This window comes from Lygodium microphyllum, chromosome 12, assembly GCF_053477565.2.
Source record: "Lygodium microphyllum isolate KBCC chromosome 12, Lygodium_microphyllum_v1.1.10, whole genome shotgun sequence".
Taxonomy (NCBI): domain Eukaryota; kingdom Viridiplantae; phylum Streptophyta; class Polypodiopsida; order Schizaeales; family Lygodiaceae; genus Lygodium; species Lygodium microphyllum.
The window spans coordinates 132,677,452-132,693,481 of record NC_141146.1 but is presented as its reverse complement, the minus strand read 5'-3'; the positions used below and the strand labels follow the sequence as shown (position 1 = coordinate 132,693,481).

The 16,030-nt window shown below is 39.1% G+C and overlaps 1 protein-coding gene across 2 annotated transcripts in view; it reads right to left on the bottom strand.

The window, feature by feature from the left end:
• LOC148028291 (putative isoprenylcysteine alpha-carbonyl methylesterase ICMEL2) overlaps positions 1-14,371 on the bottom strand; it is a 43,057-nt gene extending 28,686 nt beyond the window's left edge. Inside the window, exons 1-3 of one of the 2 annotated variants that reach the window (XM_087690100.1) lie at positions 13,675-14,371; positions 13,248-13,506; positions 12,926-13,040 (exon numbers count right to left, since the gene is read on the bottom strand). In XM_087690100.1, the coding sequence (XP_087546226.1) occupies positions 12,926-13,040; positions 13,248-13,506; positions 13,675-14,135 (835 nt within the window). In that variant the 5' untranslated portion in view covers positions 14,136-14,371. The remainder of the gene's footprint in view (positions 1-12,925; positions 13,041-13,247; positions 13,507-13,674) is intronic. The other variant, XM_087690099.1, reaches the window with a different exon arrangement.
• Positions 14,372-16,030: the final 1,659 nt, after the last annotated feature.

Genomic DNA, 16,030 nt, shown 5'->3' with positions numbered 1-16,030 from the left:
CAGGCTGGCTGCACTAGAGGCAAAGAATGCCGGAGAGGGAGTGTGCTGAACCTGCAGAAAAGAGAGAATCTCCAAGGATAAGGGGGGCTGGCTATAAATAGCACACACAGCCCAAAACTGACCGACCAATATTTGAGCAATAAAATAATGCAGTCAGCTAGCATAAATCAGGCAACCAGGTGCACATGAACCAAGAAATGTTAGCACAAATATTTGGACAGGCCACCCCCTATATTGGCTGGTACCAATGCGAACACGCTGAAGACGCACTGAAAAAGAAATGCACACACCTCAACTAGGCTGAAACAATCAAAGCTTCCCTGTCTCCGTAAACTTTGACGGAGCTCAACCAAGAGATGATAGACTGACAAAACACAAGCTAATAGTTAGAAGCCTCCCTATCCCTTGGAAAAGTGAGAGGGTCAAGCGTTGGGTCTAGAGAGGGTTTTTGACTAGCTCATCACCTTGCTAGCTTCCTAGGTGAGGTGTGCAAATCCTTAAGGCACACCATATCTGATTGATGGACTAGAAGGGCAAAATCTTAGATTACTAGCACTTTATATTTGCCATACTTTAGCTTATTACTAATGAAAGAATATTTGTAGATCGATTAATGAGTGTGTGCTACTTAAAGGAATCGTATATTGAACCTCATGCAATAGATTAATTGAGGAACTTATTTATATATATCAAGAGTGTGGTAGCACAAACTATTTTGACAACTAAAGATTATTGGGTGGAAAGTGAGAAGAGGGAGATCCGAACTACCCATCCTATAGAGGGGCAGACCTGATTAGTCGCGTAACTTTCTAAATTCTTGTTAGCGTGAGAGCCAAGCAAATGTGACTGCGTATAAAAACGGTAAAAGAATCTAAGCCGATACTATTTTAGACATAGAAACATGAAACAAGGAACGGGAACGGGTTACGGGAAACGGGGACGGGGATGGTGACGCGGATGCCAAACCTAGGGAACGGGGACATGGGAACAGGAACGGCATTTTAAAAATTAAAACATGAAAAAAAATTAATATTTCACTCATAATCCATGTGGACTTTGGAGTGTTAAAACCAAGGTATGTAATCCACAAGGACAAATCATTTTAAGTTTTAACTTTAAGATATCATGCATCATTCTAAAACTACTCATTAGAAATTGAATTGCAACTTACAAGGCTCAAGAGGTAAGCTATTCAATTATTAAATGCATAACACATATGCCATAAATGATAAAACAATGAACAATGAACTAGACTTTAAAGTCTAAGCTGAAAGAACATGCCTATGATCCCATTGCAATAAAACTTAAAAGATTACAAATATGAAGCCTACTCTTTGAAAGAACATGCTCATTGCCCCAAGAAAGACAACAAATATAAAGTCTAATCTCTAGACTGAAGCAAAATGCGGCATGCCAAAATAGCCCAAAGGGCAACTACAAGATTGCAAGTACAAATATAATATCAGCATGGCACAATAGCCCAAGTGTCACACTGTCATCAATGATCACAATATCATATACAATGTACATGTGTCATGTATCATGAGACTCATCATAAGTAAACTAAATCGAAGATCATCATCATGATCTGAGGCTGCTCTAGCTACTCCTGAAGTCCCAGCCTCATCATCGTGTGTACCATGAATTGCTGCATCTCCCTCAACATTAGCATGTGTCTCCTCTTCTTGCTGCATCTCCCACTCTATGAATGGATTGGGCTTTGTTATCATACTGTTATATAACATCCTCAAATTAGCACTAACAAATACTAGATCATTTGCCCTCTCCACACCAAGACGGATCCTTTTCTTTGAAGCAATGTGAGCATATGTACTCCACAATTGCTCCAAACAAGAGGAGCTAACTAACTAACTCAAAATACAGATGGCTAGTTGCTGTAACTCAGGACCATCCGAACCATAGTCCTCCCACCACAAAGCTGCCCCAATCTTACAACGATCCTCATGTGCATCCCCACAACCAAAAGAACCTTGAAAGGTCCTATAACATGAAGGTTGATCTCTGATCTTTCATCTAGTGCCATGATCAGGCACTAGACAGGACAATATAAGTCTCCATGCATCCATAACCTCAGTGTCATTCTCCTGACCCTTGCCCTAAAACTCAGGATCCACAGCAAATGCAGCTACATGCATGGGTGAGCTATGGGAGTTCCACCTTGTCACAACTAAATGGCGTATCTCCTCATACGCCTCATCATTTGGTACCAACTCCTGCAACTTTTCATTCAGCCTATCCATAGCCTCATATACCTTGCCAATACAAGGTTGCATAGCATCCATAACCCTCAAGAAATGCACAATAGGTGATATTATAGCATCTATCTGCTTTACATTATCCCAAAAAGTAGAGTTATTTGCTTTCTCCAAGCATAGGATACTTGTAGGAGTATCTACCAATGTTGATGAGATGAACTCATCATTAAGAAATAACTGCCTCAAGGTACCACTGCATTCTCTTAATCTACCTAGCATCAAGAAGTTGAAGGCAAATCTGGTATCAAAGTATTTTAAAAGTGTCTTTTTCAACCGCAAAGAGAAGTGATAGTGAAGAAACTGGTGATTCAAAACAAAGCTAACCATTTGGGCTCCTTGCTCTATGACAGGTGCAATCCACGACAGGTTATCAATATCCTTTAATAGGTTGTTCAAGCAATTATCCATACAATATGAAACTGTGATATGCGGATAATATCCCTGGATAATAGCACCTGCTGCCCTATTTGCGGGCTCTCCATCTGCAACAAATCCCACAACATGCTCTAGGCCAATAAGCTTAATACCTGTAACTCACTTTGCTGTAAGTACATCTGCTGACTTTCATGTCCCCGATGCATCATGTGAAGATATGAAATACATTTTCCCATGAGAATAAGCAACCATACCATGAATGGATCACTTGCATATATCACTCCAACCATCATTAATCAAGGAAACTCCATTTTAGCCCACGGGCTTTTTCTAATACCTGTTGCTTGCTCAACAAGACGCTTTTTCTTGTCAAGCAAAGTGGTGCGTAAGGTCTCTAATGATGGAGGTACATACGAAGGGCCATACTCACCAATCTTCTTGCACATCAATTTAAAATACTTTGACCTGGCTGCACGAAATTGAATGTGATCAGGATTAAAAAAACGTGCAACTGATGTATCCACCTCTTCCTTCTTCTTGGAATCCCAACTAGTGTCAAGTGTACTCTATCTATGCACAACATGTGACGTTGCTGATATCATGGCCGATGCAATGCCTGCAGTAGGTATGGAGGTAGCACTTCTTGATATTGACCCTGCTCTAAACACATCTGATGGGGATGGTGTCACAAAAGTTGCAGGGTTAAGTGTAACATGTCATGGTCTAGATACAAGATAAGCTTCTTGACTTGCTACACGATCACAAAGCTCCCTTTGTTTCTCCAAGGTCACATTGGGACAAAACTGTACCTCTAACTTTGGCTCATGTAGAAAATAAGCTGGGACCTAATTATGTATAAAACGAAACAAATAGCAATTGGTATTCCATATTCTAATATTTAAGTAACTTTGAAAAATTAAAATCAATAAAAATTCGAAATACAAATGCTCGGCTCAATGGATTACCTTATTTGCTCTACTAGTTCGCTTGTATGGGCAAAGCTTGCGAGTCCATGGATAAGATCCTCCACCACTCAATGAGTGGTCAACATTTATTTCTTTCCACCATGACAAATCATCTGACCTTTCTCAACCACTAGTCTGACGAGCGGGGCGAGAAGATGAAGCCATTTCCAGCTGAAAATTGAAATAAAGTTGGCTCGAGAGAAGTGAGAACTCGAGTCTTGAGAGAAGGGAGAAGATTGAAGAGTCAAGAGTCAAGAGAGAAGGGAAGAGGAGAGAAGGGAGAAGAAAGAAGAGAAGGAGAGAATAATGGAGAACTTGGAACTTGAAGAAGAAGGAAGACTAAAGAGACGAGGAGGAGAAGGAAGAGAAGAGAGAAGATCCAAGGAAGAAGGAAGAAGAGAAGGAAGAGAAGGAAGAGAAAAAAGAAGAAAGAAGAGAGGTTGGAGGCGGGAGAAGACAGGGGAATTGGCAGCTGGCCATTGATGGGAGAACATGGACAGGCACCAAGCGGACTGGTCACGGGAGGCATGAACGGGCAGACAATCCGCCAGAAGCAGCAGGCAAGAAACGCACAGCAGACTATCGGACAGGAGCAAATGCGCAGAGTCGCAGACGATTGCAAGCGGTGGGAGCGACGGCCAGCCAAAGGTAAGTGGCTGCCACGTGCCGTTTCCTATCCCGTTTCACACAGGAAACACAGCAGGGAATGCGTTCCCTGTCTAAAATGAAACAGGAAACGTTCCATCGACTTGCAACACGTCCCATGACGGGTTCGTGCCGAGGATGGCGATTCCACATGCCGGGGAACAGTTCCGACCGTTTCATGTTTCTATGATTTTAGAAGAACAATGTACTACTACCACTCTCTATAAACCAAGTGTAGTATTCACTACTCTCATCTCTAGTTGGTTGCAAAGTGACCATCTTAGATGAGCATTAGACCATTGCTAGGGTGACCATCTAGCGTTTTTCCTATAAAGTAGAACTGGAACTCCCACATTTAGCTAAGTCCCCCATTTACAAAAGATGACTGAGTGATGTTGCTCATAAAACTAGGAGTTTCAATTCACTACTCAAGGATCCCTCCAAGGTTTCAATGAGGAGTACCCTTACACAATTACACTTTTACACTCTTTTTCATTTATTATAGAGAAAAGGCAACATGTGCCTTATTGGGACCTTCCACTATGTAAACGGTAGAAGAATCTAAGCCGATACTATTTTAAAAGAACAATGTAATACTACCACTCTCTGTAAACCAAGTGCAATGTTCACTACTCTCATCTCTCTAGTTGGTTGCAAAGTAACCATCTTAGATAGGCATTAGACCATTGCTAGGGTGACCATCTCACATTTTCCCTATGAAGTAGGATTGGAACTCCCACATTCAGCTAACTCCCCTGTTTGCAAAAAGACGATTGGATGATGTTGCTCATAAAACTAGGAGTTTCGATTCACTACTCAAGGATCCCTCCAAGGTTTCAATGAGGGGTACCCTTTACACAGTTACGCTCTTACACTCTTTTTGATTTGTTATAGAGAAAAGGCAACATGTGCCTTATGAATCCTCGCTTTGCTCTCAGCCACTTGGGACCTTCCACTAAACCATGATAACATGGGATGGATTTTGGGGATGGAAACGAAAATAAGGACAAGTGCAAGAATTGCCATCCTCTATCACCATGAGAGGGGACTCTAACATGGGGAAGATATGGACACGAGATCGAACTAGGACAGCTAGAAAATAGCCAGCCCTTGTTACCATACACTAAACTACAAAATGTCTTGATGCATTGGCTTTTTAATCTCAACATACGGTTTGGGAACTCTCACCACAAAATTATGTGAGTGAAGTCAATCAAAGTAAGAGTTTATGTGAGAGTTGTCAAAGTGTTGGCCTAAAGCAAAATGGTAAGAGCTCAAAGTGTCTTTCTTTGAAACCACAAATAAAATGTGATAGTTGGCTCTTAGTGGGCTCTTTGAAGCGAGTTATTTGCTCACAAAAAAATTAAAAACCACAACGAAAACACAGAGGGACGACACAAGAAGACTTACGAAAATGCAAATACTGCTATTGCTCTGTATTGCTCTGTCAAATACATTACAAGATAAGGTATTTATAGGCTTTGAGAAGATGATCAATTACTGAAAGTTAGTTTGTCGTGAGTGCGCACCTTTGAGTGCATACCAACTCATAGTGTAGGACACATAGTGCGCTTGAAATATTGTACATCATTACAAAAGAGAGTGGGAAGTTGGTGAGTCATGATGATTGACGTGACAAAAGGTCTACTATAGTATTGTGGATACCTAACATGTGTTGAAATGTTATATCAAGGGCATCAAAAAAGAGAGACCATCGGAGTAGGCGTTTATTCCCTATCTCATTGGATGCCTTTTTCATAAGATAACTTTGCACATGTTGTAAATCTATCCGCATTGTGAATGGAACAAATTCCATAAAAAAACAAAAAGTCTTTATAGCTTTAATCATGGCCAATATTTCAAGCTGATAAGATGAATAATTCTGATGCATGGTACTGAAGATTCCTCAAGTATATCAGCAGATATGGAGAGTCGGAGAACATGTTACCGAATCTTCTTTGCATAGACAAGCACCCCATCCTGAATCAGAAGCATTAGTGTAGAGGATTAGAGGTAAACCAGTAGGTAGGCGACAAGGAGAAAGATATCGAATAAGATTTTGATGTTTTGTACATCTACTGTTTGTAGGGGTTTCCAATGGAATTGGTTTTTTCAAAGAAGAGGATAGAGATCTTTGGCATACATTGCTAAATTTGGGGAAGATAAATTGAGCCAATTTAAGCATCCAAGGAATTGGTGTAGTTGTTTGACATTAGTGAATTCATCAGGCATTTCTAAAACTTTTCCCAAGACATGATCTGGTAATGTAACAGTTCCTTGATGAATTTCCAAACCTAAGAACTCAACTGAGAAGATAAACATGATTAACTTTGTTGGAGAAAGTACCATCCCTAATTCTTCCATTGCTTTGGCAAACTGATAAATATGATCTATATGATTATTAATAGCCACAAAAAAAATAAGAATATCATCAATACAAATCAAACAAAATGCAAATTTTACTAAAATTGAGTCTATCCAACCTTGAAATTATATTGCAGCAGTCTCTATCCCAAAAGGCAACACGGTCCAGTAATAATAGCCTTATGGGACACAGAAATCTATTTTATATGTCTTCTTTTTTTAAGAGAAGTTATCAAAAATCTAATTTTAGGTCAAACTTGCTAAAAATAATAGTTTTTTTTAGCTTTTTGATTAACAAATCTTTTAAGAGTATGGGATGACAATGGCCGATTAGATATTTAATTCGGGGTTTGTAATTTAAAACCATGCACTTTTTTCCTGTTTTTTGCTCAGAGTGTTTATTGACATAGAAAGCTTGGCATACCCAAGGGGAATTGGTAGGTTCAATGATAACTTTATCAAGAGTTTGGATCTCTTCTTTACATAGTATCAAGTCTTCCTCTTTCATACTAAAATATACCGCTTTAGTTGGCACGGCATTAGGTTTCAAGGGAAGTGGAATGGCATAGGAGACTCTTTTTTCTCTATACATGAGAGGGTCCTCATGCATAAAGGTCTTCAAATGATCAATGATAGTACAGCTATAGAATACACACTACGATCAATCTTGGGCAATAAAGGCAAACCAACCCTTTTCCCCATATAAGACACTGTGAAGTGTTCGGCCCAAAAGGTATAGGGAACTAGATGCTATAGAGTATTTGTTCCAATGAGTAGATCATATCCCATCTGTTTCATACGCTAAATCTCAATTGGAACCTTGATAGAGCTGAGTTGGAGATAGGGGTGAGTGTCATCTTTTTATTATTGGAGAGTTCTACTATGATGGGAGATGTAGTTTTTATACAATTTGATAGAAAAAGTTTAAAAGAAACTACAGTAAGACTAGAGTCAGTATCTAATAGTGCATCTACATATAAAGAAAATTGGGGCATATTTTTTAGTTGTACACCTATCATAGGGATAAGCCCACCTATATTCAAAGCATCTACCTTATGTATCTTGTCATTTGCCAATCGGATCTGATTGACAGGTTTTACTGGGATGTATGTAGAAGAATGTTGGAGTTCTTCTAATATGGTTGTAGTCCCTTGAGCCAATTGTTTTTTAGCTCAAAGAATTCGCTTAAATACTTTACACAAAGAGTGTACTTGTTGCATAGCAGCAAAAGCATATAGCATGTCAACCCCTTCTTGTTAAAGAGAGGAAGTTTTTTCTTGAGCACCTTCTTTGTTGTTTGGAGGTAGTTCAACTATAGAATACACACTGCGACCAATCTTGGGCAATAAAGACAAATCAGCCTTTTTCTCCAAATAAGACACTATGAAGTGTTCTACCCAAAAAGTATAAGGAACTAGATGCTATAGAATATATGTTCCAATGAGGAGATCATATCCCATCTGTTCATAAGCTAAATCTCAATTGGAACCTTGATAGAGCTGAGTTGGAGATAGGCTTCAATTACATCGGAAAGTATCACCTTTTTATTATTGGAGAGTTCTACTATGATGGGAGATGTAGTTTTTATACAATTTGGTAGAAAAAGTTTAAAAGGAGCTATAGTAAGACTAGAGCCAGTATCTAATAGTGTATCAACATACAAAGACAACTGGGGCATATTTTTTAGTTGTACACATATCATAGGGATAGGTCCACCAGTATTCAAAGCATTTACCTTATGTATCTTGTCATTTGCCAATCGGATCTGATTGACATATTTTACTGGGATGTCTGTAGTAGAACTTTGGAGTTCTTGTAATGTGGCTGTAGTCCCTTGAGCCAATTGTTTTTTACCTCAAAGAATTCGCTTAAATACTTTACATAAAGAGTGTACTTCTTATTGCATAGCAGCAAAAGGATGTAACATGTCAACCCCTTCTTATTGAAGAGAGGAAGTTGTCTCGTTGAGAGGGATTAAAGTAATTGTGTTGTTCTACATGGGTGATGTATTTGTTCCAAGTTGTGAGGAATGAACATATTTGTCTTATCTTTAGTTTCTGAACTGAGAGTACCTGGTTGTGAGGAATGAACATATTTGCCTTATCTTTAGTTTCTGAACTGAGAGTACCGGGTTTGGATAAATCATAAGGGTTAGTAAAAAATTATTGTCGCATGTTATCCTTGGCTTTTTTGTCCAAGGATCCAGTATCTATAGAGGACTAATCAATGTCGGACTCAAATTGTTTTTGCTTTTCTTTGTCACCTAAAAGAATCTCCACTAGTGGAGGACGTGGCACCAAGAAACAATTTGTCGTTTCTTCGAGAAAAATGCACAAAATGGGCATTTACTAGTACAAATGTGTCAGAATGGATAGCATAATCTATGTCTGAGTCTGAATTATCAGAAGTAGAAGTGCTCTCAGATATAGATGTAGACTAAAGTTCTTTAGAACTCGTATTAGCAATATGCCAAGAAGTTTCAGTATTGGTATCACTAGCATCACTGTCACTGGCTACACTGGCTAGCTCACTATCAAACTCCACATCCGAATAAGATTCGGAATAGTAGTCACTGTCACTATCAATAGCAAAAGATAATGCATCACTAAGATAGTGAAGATTGACCTTGGCAGCATTGCTTTGCTGTTTGGTCTTCTTGGGGCACTTATTTGCTAGATGTGACTTACTTCCACAGATATAACATTTGAGATATTTTTTCAGTTTTTGTCCATTTGTTTGAGTTTTATAAGAATCATCATGATGAGACGAAGTTCCATGCTTACCATGTCTATGAGATTAGTGAGAGAATCTTCTGAAATGGCCTTCATTCTCCTGTCTGTCATGGTGATTGAAATACGTTCTATGGCCTTTGGCAGAGTACCGTGATCTGCTATGATAGCTATTACCACCATAAGATGTAGAGCAAGCACATTGCTTACAACCAAAATCAATCTCATATTTTGTGGCAAATCAACAAACAAATTGAGAAAATTTCTTATTTGACTGAGCCATTTTTTTATATTGGCATACTTCTTTAATTGTTTGTTCTATTGTTTGCAAAATCTGACCAATACTATTAGTAAAATCTCTGTTTCGAGCTTTCATTTTCTGTTTGCAATAAAACGGAATAGGCTCAGTAAAGAACATACTAGATGTTCTCATACTAAATGTTCTTTCATGCCGTTATCATGAGCACCTAATCTTTCATAAAAAAGATCCCTCATGTAAATAAGATATTATTTATATTGTCTACGATCACATAATTTAGATTTAAAGAAAGCTTCTCGAGCTTCTAATACATCATCTAATTTATTTCCCACCAATTCTCCAAGTAGTAATTCAAAAAGAGTTGTACCTGGTCAACATGTTGCACAATGGCTAGTTTGGCTTCGGAATGGATAGAAACCCACCACTGTTTTAGATCATCGATGAATCCATGCGTCATGGCATTCAAAATGTCAATTCGGTTGGTCTATGGTTTGTCAAGAATCATACATCATGTAGATTAGCAATTTAATCTCTTCAAGAGATTTGCCATCTATGGACCAAATAGGAAAAGAGCCAACATTTTTAGGAACACTTATTTTCTTGTAGAATTTTGTATAAGAAGGTTTGGAATATGAGGAAGACCCATTCACAAGAGTGATTTTAGTAGCATTAACTAGAAGAGAGGGTGGTTTACTTACAATAGTGTCAGCATGTGCATTGAGTACAACTTGAAGCACCGTATCTGAAGGAGCCTGTTCTCTATGAGGATTGATGAAAACAAAATCCTCATCAACACTATCATCATCTTCATCAAAGGAAGAGAGTGTGTATGCAGCTTGGCGTTGAAACTCAACTTGTGATCTGTAATACCATGCAAGCAGTTCATGTGAAGGAGCATTAGGTGGATGTTGGTCTAAGCTTTCACCCATCATACGTGAATCAATGCAAGCTTCCATACTACGTTGAGTATTATCATCCTGTTGATCCATTGGAGCAACACATAAAGGCATTTGATCAAGAATGTGATTTGTTTCTCTTTGTACGAAGCCTGTCAAAGACAGCTTCATCTATATGATCAAAAGCGACCTTGTAATCCTAATCTGACCAGTCTGGAAACATAAGTTCCAAATATTCTGCTAGGTCCTCTGCAGTATCATCCAGTCGTAAAGAGGACTGGAACAAACAGGGTTGTTGTATAGTGATCTCATCTTTAAGAACAAATGCTAAAGGATGACAATAAATATATTGCAAATCTTTAAAAATCTCTTCTCGATCTTCATCTTTAGACCATGCTTTTGAGACTTATCAATTCGTTATTTCAAAGCTGACCTTGCATTTTCTGAGAAAAAAAGTTAGGAAATTTTTGTTTTTGAAACATAGACTGTAATCTACTTTAAGTTTGCAATAAAACAAAACACTTAATTTACTCATAGCACAAAAATGAAAGGGAAAAATAGAAGAAACTCACCTCGGCCGAATCCATCCCAAACCCCAATTAAGCAAACGTCAAACGTAATCTTGATGTACCCCAGACAAAACCACAGATGACACATCTGCTTTTGAGACTTATCGGTTGTTTTGGCGAATGCAAGACTCAAAATCCCCAAAGTGGAAGCAATTTCCAGCTTGTCTTGTACAAAATCTACCCGCACCTGTCTAGTCTAACCTTTTGGCAGGAGCTCTTTCTCATACTAAGCAATCTATGTCGGTACTTATCGGAGCTTTTTTTTTTTTAACCTATTTCCTAAAGTATTGGTAACTCTCCAAAAAAACAAATATAAAATAGGTTTCTGTGTCCCACAAGGCCATTATCACTGAACTGTATTGCCTTTTGGGATAAAGACCACTCCAACATATTTTCAAGAATGTCTAGACTCAATTTTAGCAAAATTTACATTCTGTTTAGTTTATATTAATGATATTTTTATTTTTTCCGAGACTATTAATAATTATATAGATCATCTTTATCAGTTTACTAAAGTAGTGGAAGATACAAGGATGGTACTTTCTCTAACAAAGTCCATCATATTTACCTCCTCACTTGAGTTCTTAGATTTGAAAATTCATCAAAGAACCATTACATTACAAGATCATGTCTTGAAGAAAGTTTTAGAAATGTATGATGAATTCACCAATGTCAAACAACTATAGCAATTCCTTAGATACTTAAATTGGCTCAATTTATCTATCCCAAATTTAGTAATGTATGTCAAAGATCTCTATTCTTTTTTTCCAAAAAACCAATTCTACTAAAAACCCCTATAAACAATTGTTGTACAAAACATCAAAAATCTAATTCGGCATTCTTCTCCTCTTCGCTTACCTACTAGCTTACACTTAATCCTCTATACTGATGCTTCTGGTTCAAGATGGGGTGCTTGTCTATGCGAAGAAAATTCAACATCTCTTATGACTACATATTTGTTAATATGCTTGAGGAATCTTCAATACCACATAGCAAAATTATTCATCTTATCACCATGAAATATTGGCAAAATTTAAAGTTATAAAGACTTTTTCTTTTTTTGTGGAATTTATCCCATTCACAATTTTATGCCCTTGATATAACATTTCAACAAATACTAGGCATCCACAATACTATAACAAACATTTTGTCACATCAATCATTGTGACTCATCAACTCCCAACTCTCTTTTATAATAATGTACAATATTTCTACGTACCCTACACCATGAGTTGACACGCACTCCAAAATGCACACTCACCACCCACTAACTTTTAATCATTGATTATCTTCTCATAGCCTATAAATACCTCCTCTTGTAATGTATTTAACAAAGCAATACAGAGCAATAGCACTATTTGTATTTTCGCAAGCCTTTCTGTATCATCCCTTTATGTTTCCGTTTGATTATCTTCTCATAGCCTATAAATACCTCCTCTTGTAATGTATTTAACAAAGCAATACAGAGCAATAGCACTATTAGTATTTTCGCAAGCCTTTCTGTATCATCCCTTTATGTTTCCGTTGTTTATACTCTGTGACATTGAAAACATGGTTTTAGATTGAACTTTCTAGCTGAGCTAAATAGAAATAGATTTTCAAACTTTATTATATAACAGCATATAAAAAAACCTTATTGTATAACACTATTATTCTTAACAAGTACAAATAGATTAGAATTTCCTTTGAGAGAGAAACGAAACGCGCCCAAAAAAGAAATAGGGCTTAATGTTGCCCTTTTAAACTTTCAAGAGAGAGTCAAGAATACCTTTTAAACTAGGGAGTTAAGAGCGAGCTTTTCAAGAGCCTAGACATGTGCAATGACAACGGTGCGAGAGATAGGATACCTGCAGAGTGGCCCATGAGAGTGATGCTTGTTGGGTCGCCGCCAAAGTATACCACGTTGTCCATCACCCATGACAGTGCCGTCGAGACCTCCCTGACCTGCTCCCTCGCTAAAACCTGCTCGCAAAACAAAACAATGGTAAAGAAGAAGAAGGGGAGAGAAAGAGAGAGAGAGAGAAAGAAAGAGGAGAGCAAGAAGAAGAAGAGGGTAGAGAGGGAGAGAGAGTATGTGCTGTGTGTGAGTGAGTAAATGCGTGCGCGTTTTGAGTTTAAGCCATTAAACGAAGATGTTTTGGGTTGAGAGAGAGAGAGAGAGAGAGAGACGTGCGGGAAGAGGGTGTATTGGACGACGACGGCCAAAACGCCGTGCTTGGCCAGGGACGCTCCCACGTGGGCGAACAACTCCTTGTTCCCGCTGGCCCACACCCCTCCATGCACAAACACCACCACCGGGTAGTAGCAGCCACGCCTTCTTGGTGGCGAAGGCGGCGGCGGCTGCTTCTTCCTAATGTCGTTAGTCCCCTGCACCTGCACCTCCACCTCATCCACACCCGACGCAGGCGGCGGCACATATACATCCAGCCTACGCCACAGCAGCACACTACTTTTTAGACAAGTAGGTAATAGCTGTGTGCGCAACGGTTAGATGAATTGAATGCCGCCCACGACGCAAAATGTGGCAAACACAAAACTCTTCCAAGTTGTGAATGCATAATAATAGTAGCTGACTGATGAATGACGGGGAACTCACAGATTTCTTGGCCCTGGGCCGTAACGGATGCTTCGAGCAACGGAGACGCTCTGTCCAGCAACCCTAAGGATTCTCCCCCTCCCCCTCCGCCTCCTCCTCCTCCTCCTCACTGACAAATGCAACGATGATGCACCTGCACAGTCAGCTGCTTCTTCAGCCGAGTCTTCCTGAACACCTTCCCCTGCTGCTGCTTCAGCCGCAGTAGTTGTAGCAGACGAGTGGTGGTGGTGGTGTGATTCTGGTGGAGGAACATGGTGGCTGTGAGAGGGCAAGGAAGCGTAGTAGAGGAAGAGGGAGCGCGAAGCCCAGGGAATGATGGAGATGAGACCTCCTGTGATCTCTTTGAAGAAGAGAGAGGCTAAGGTAAGGGCAAGGCGGATCTTGTGCCACGCTGATCCTGGAGTAGACCTCACCTTGGCCGCCGCTCCTTGAGTCGCCAAAACAACCATGGAAAGCGCCATTGATCGATCCCCAAAACACCATTCGCAACATAAAAAAGCTGCGGTTTTTCAGCTCGTAGAGACATCCCTCACTGATTAGCCATCCATGATCCCACACCCAGCGAACCTGGGCTGGGCCTTGACTTTCCAAGAGCCGAAGTAAGAAGTGCAGGTACCTTAATAACGCTTCTCTAGGGCTATACCTGCTCGGCTTACGCACGGTAATGTTGTGCTCGTTTCCACACAAGAAGAATATGCTCGTTTTAGCTAGTACTCAAGATAGTTGATGCCATCAATTGTGTGCTCTACAAGTGGAATATATTTTTGGCCTCTCAAGTTTGGTTCAATCCATCTTTTGCCATTGACTCTATTTTGATGTTATCTTAACGTGCAGTTCCTGCATTCCATTTTATATGGATTTTGTTGTGATTCACTCTCTTCCCTAAAGCAACACAAATAGCTCTTCGTGCAAATTCTAAAAGTTGTTTACAATTTGTTCAAGATATTATTAGTATCATTTGCAAAAAGCTTCAAGATCATTTGAGAGTTGGCCAACAGCTTGATACCCTCTAACTTACCTTTCTCCATTTCATCCTACTCGAGCCACCAAATACCATACGTACTCATAGCAAATTGAAAGAGGGTTTAGGTGACAACTATGTCTAATTGATCTCCATTTTAAAAAAGGCCTATTAATAAGCAACCCAATAACTCAAACCTTAGCTTTGGCATTTCCAAAGAGAACCATAATAGATTTTATCTCTTCTACAAAATCAATGTCATATAGGGGACTAGAAGATAAAGTCGAGTGATCAGGGTTGTAAAACCATATTTCATCTGCTTAGAGTTCCATGGGTTTTTGGGTCACCTTGAATCAAAAATGGATCTTGGTTTTGAATAGAATTAAGAACGTAATGGAAAATTTGGGGTCTTTCTTTAGGCCATTTAAAAGCTCTAATATTAGGAGGAAAATCGATTTGAATACCCTAGGGATGTTCCATGTGGATTTTCTTTTCTTCATAACCTTGAGGTGTTGGTAAGAAAGGTTCTTTCTTAAAAGAGAGGTCGGAGGTCTAGTCTTTAACATCCAATCCTACATATGTTTTGGCCCTTTTTTTGGAAACTTGTCTCGCTAAGGGACTTGAAGAATTGAAATGTGATTCATATGCTAATCTATTCATTGTCTCTAGTAGCCTAAAGTAGGGGGAAAAGTGGGACGATTGACAAGTTGAAGGAGGGTTAAGTTTAAACCAGGATTGTCATACACCTTTGGCTAGAGGGCTATAAACTACAAGGGTAAGTTCATGATTGCATAAGGCAATAGGTTGAGTAGAAAATTTTTCCAACTATTAGGTCCCTTAAGGTTGAACTTGTGGGCTTGGTAAAGGAGAAGGATGGACGAAAAATGTTAAGGGAGCCTGAAGCTTTTGACCATTCACCAACATGTAAGCCTGTTTAGATAAGTGAAAGACCTCCTTGCTCCTTGGGAGAGATGAAGTCTCATAGGAGACTCTAGGGATTTTGGGATTGTTGGTGTTTACTTCCAATGAAAGTCCTTCTAGACAAAATTCAACTTATCTAAGGAGGACTTGGGAGGTCTGGAGTAGGCTAAAGGGTAGATGGTACTTGCAATAAGAATATGTTTAAGTACCACAACTCTTGCAACTAGATTGAATTAAAGGCCATATGACCATCCCAACACTTCATAAGCATCTACATCTCCATGACACTCTTAACAAATGATGAAACACAGGGTGGAATAGTAAGTGGTGGAGCTATAGACTCAATTGACTTTGGGTCCTTGATCAACAAACCTAAAATCTTGTGTCTCCAATTGGCTCATCATTCATAAAGCTCTTTAGACAAAGGAAAGAGGTACATGAATGGAAACATGAGATGGCCTTTGTTAGATATTG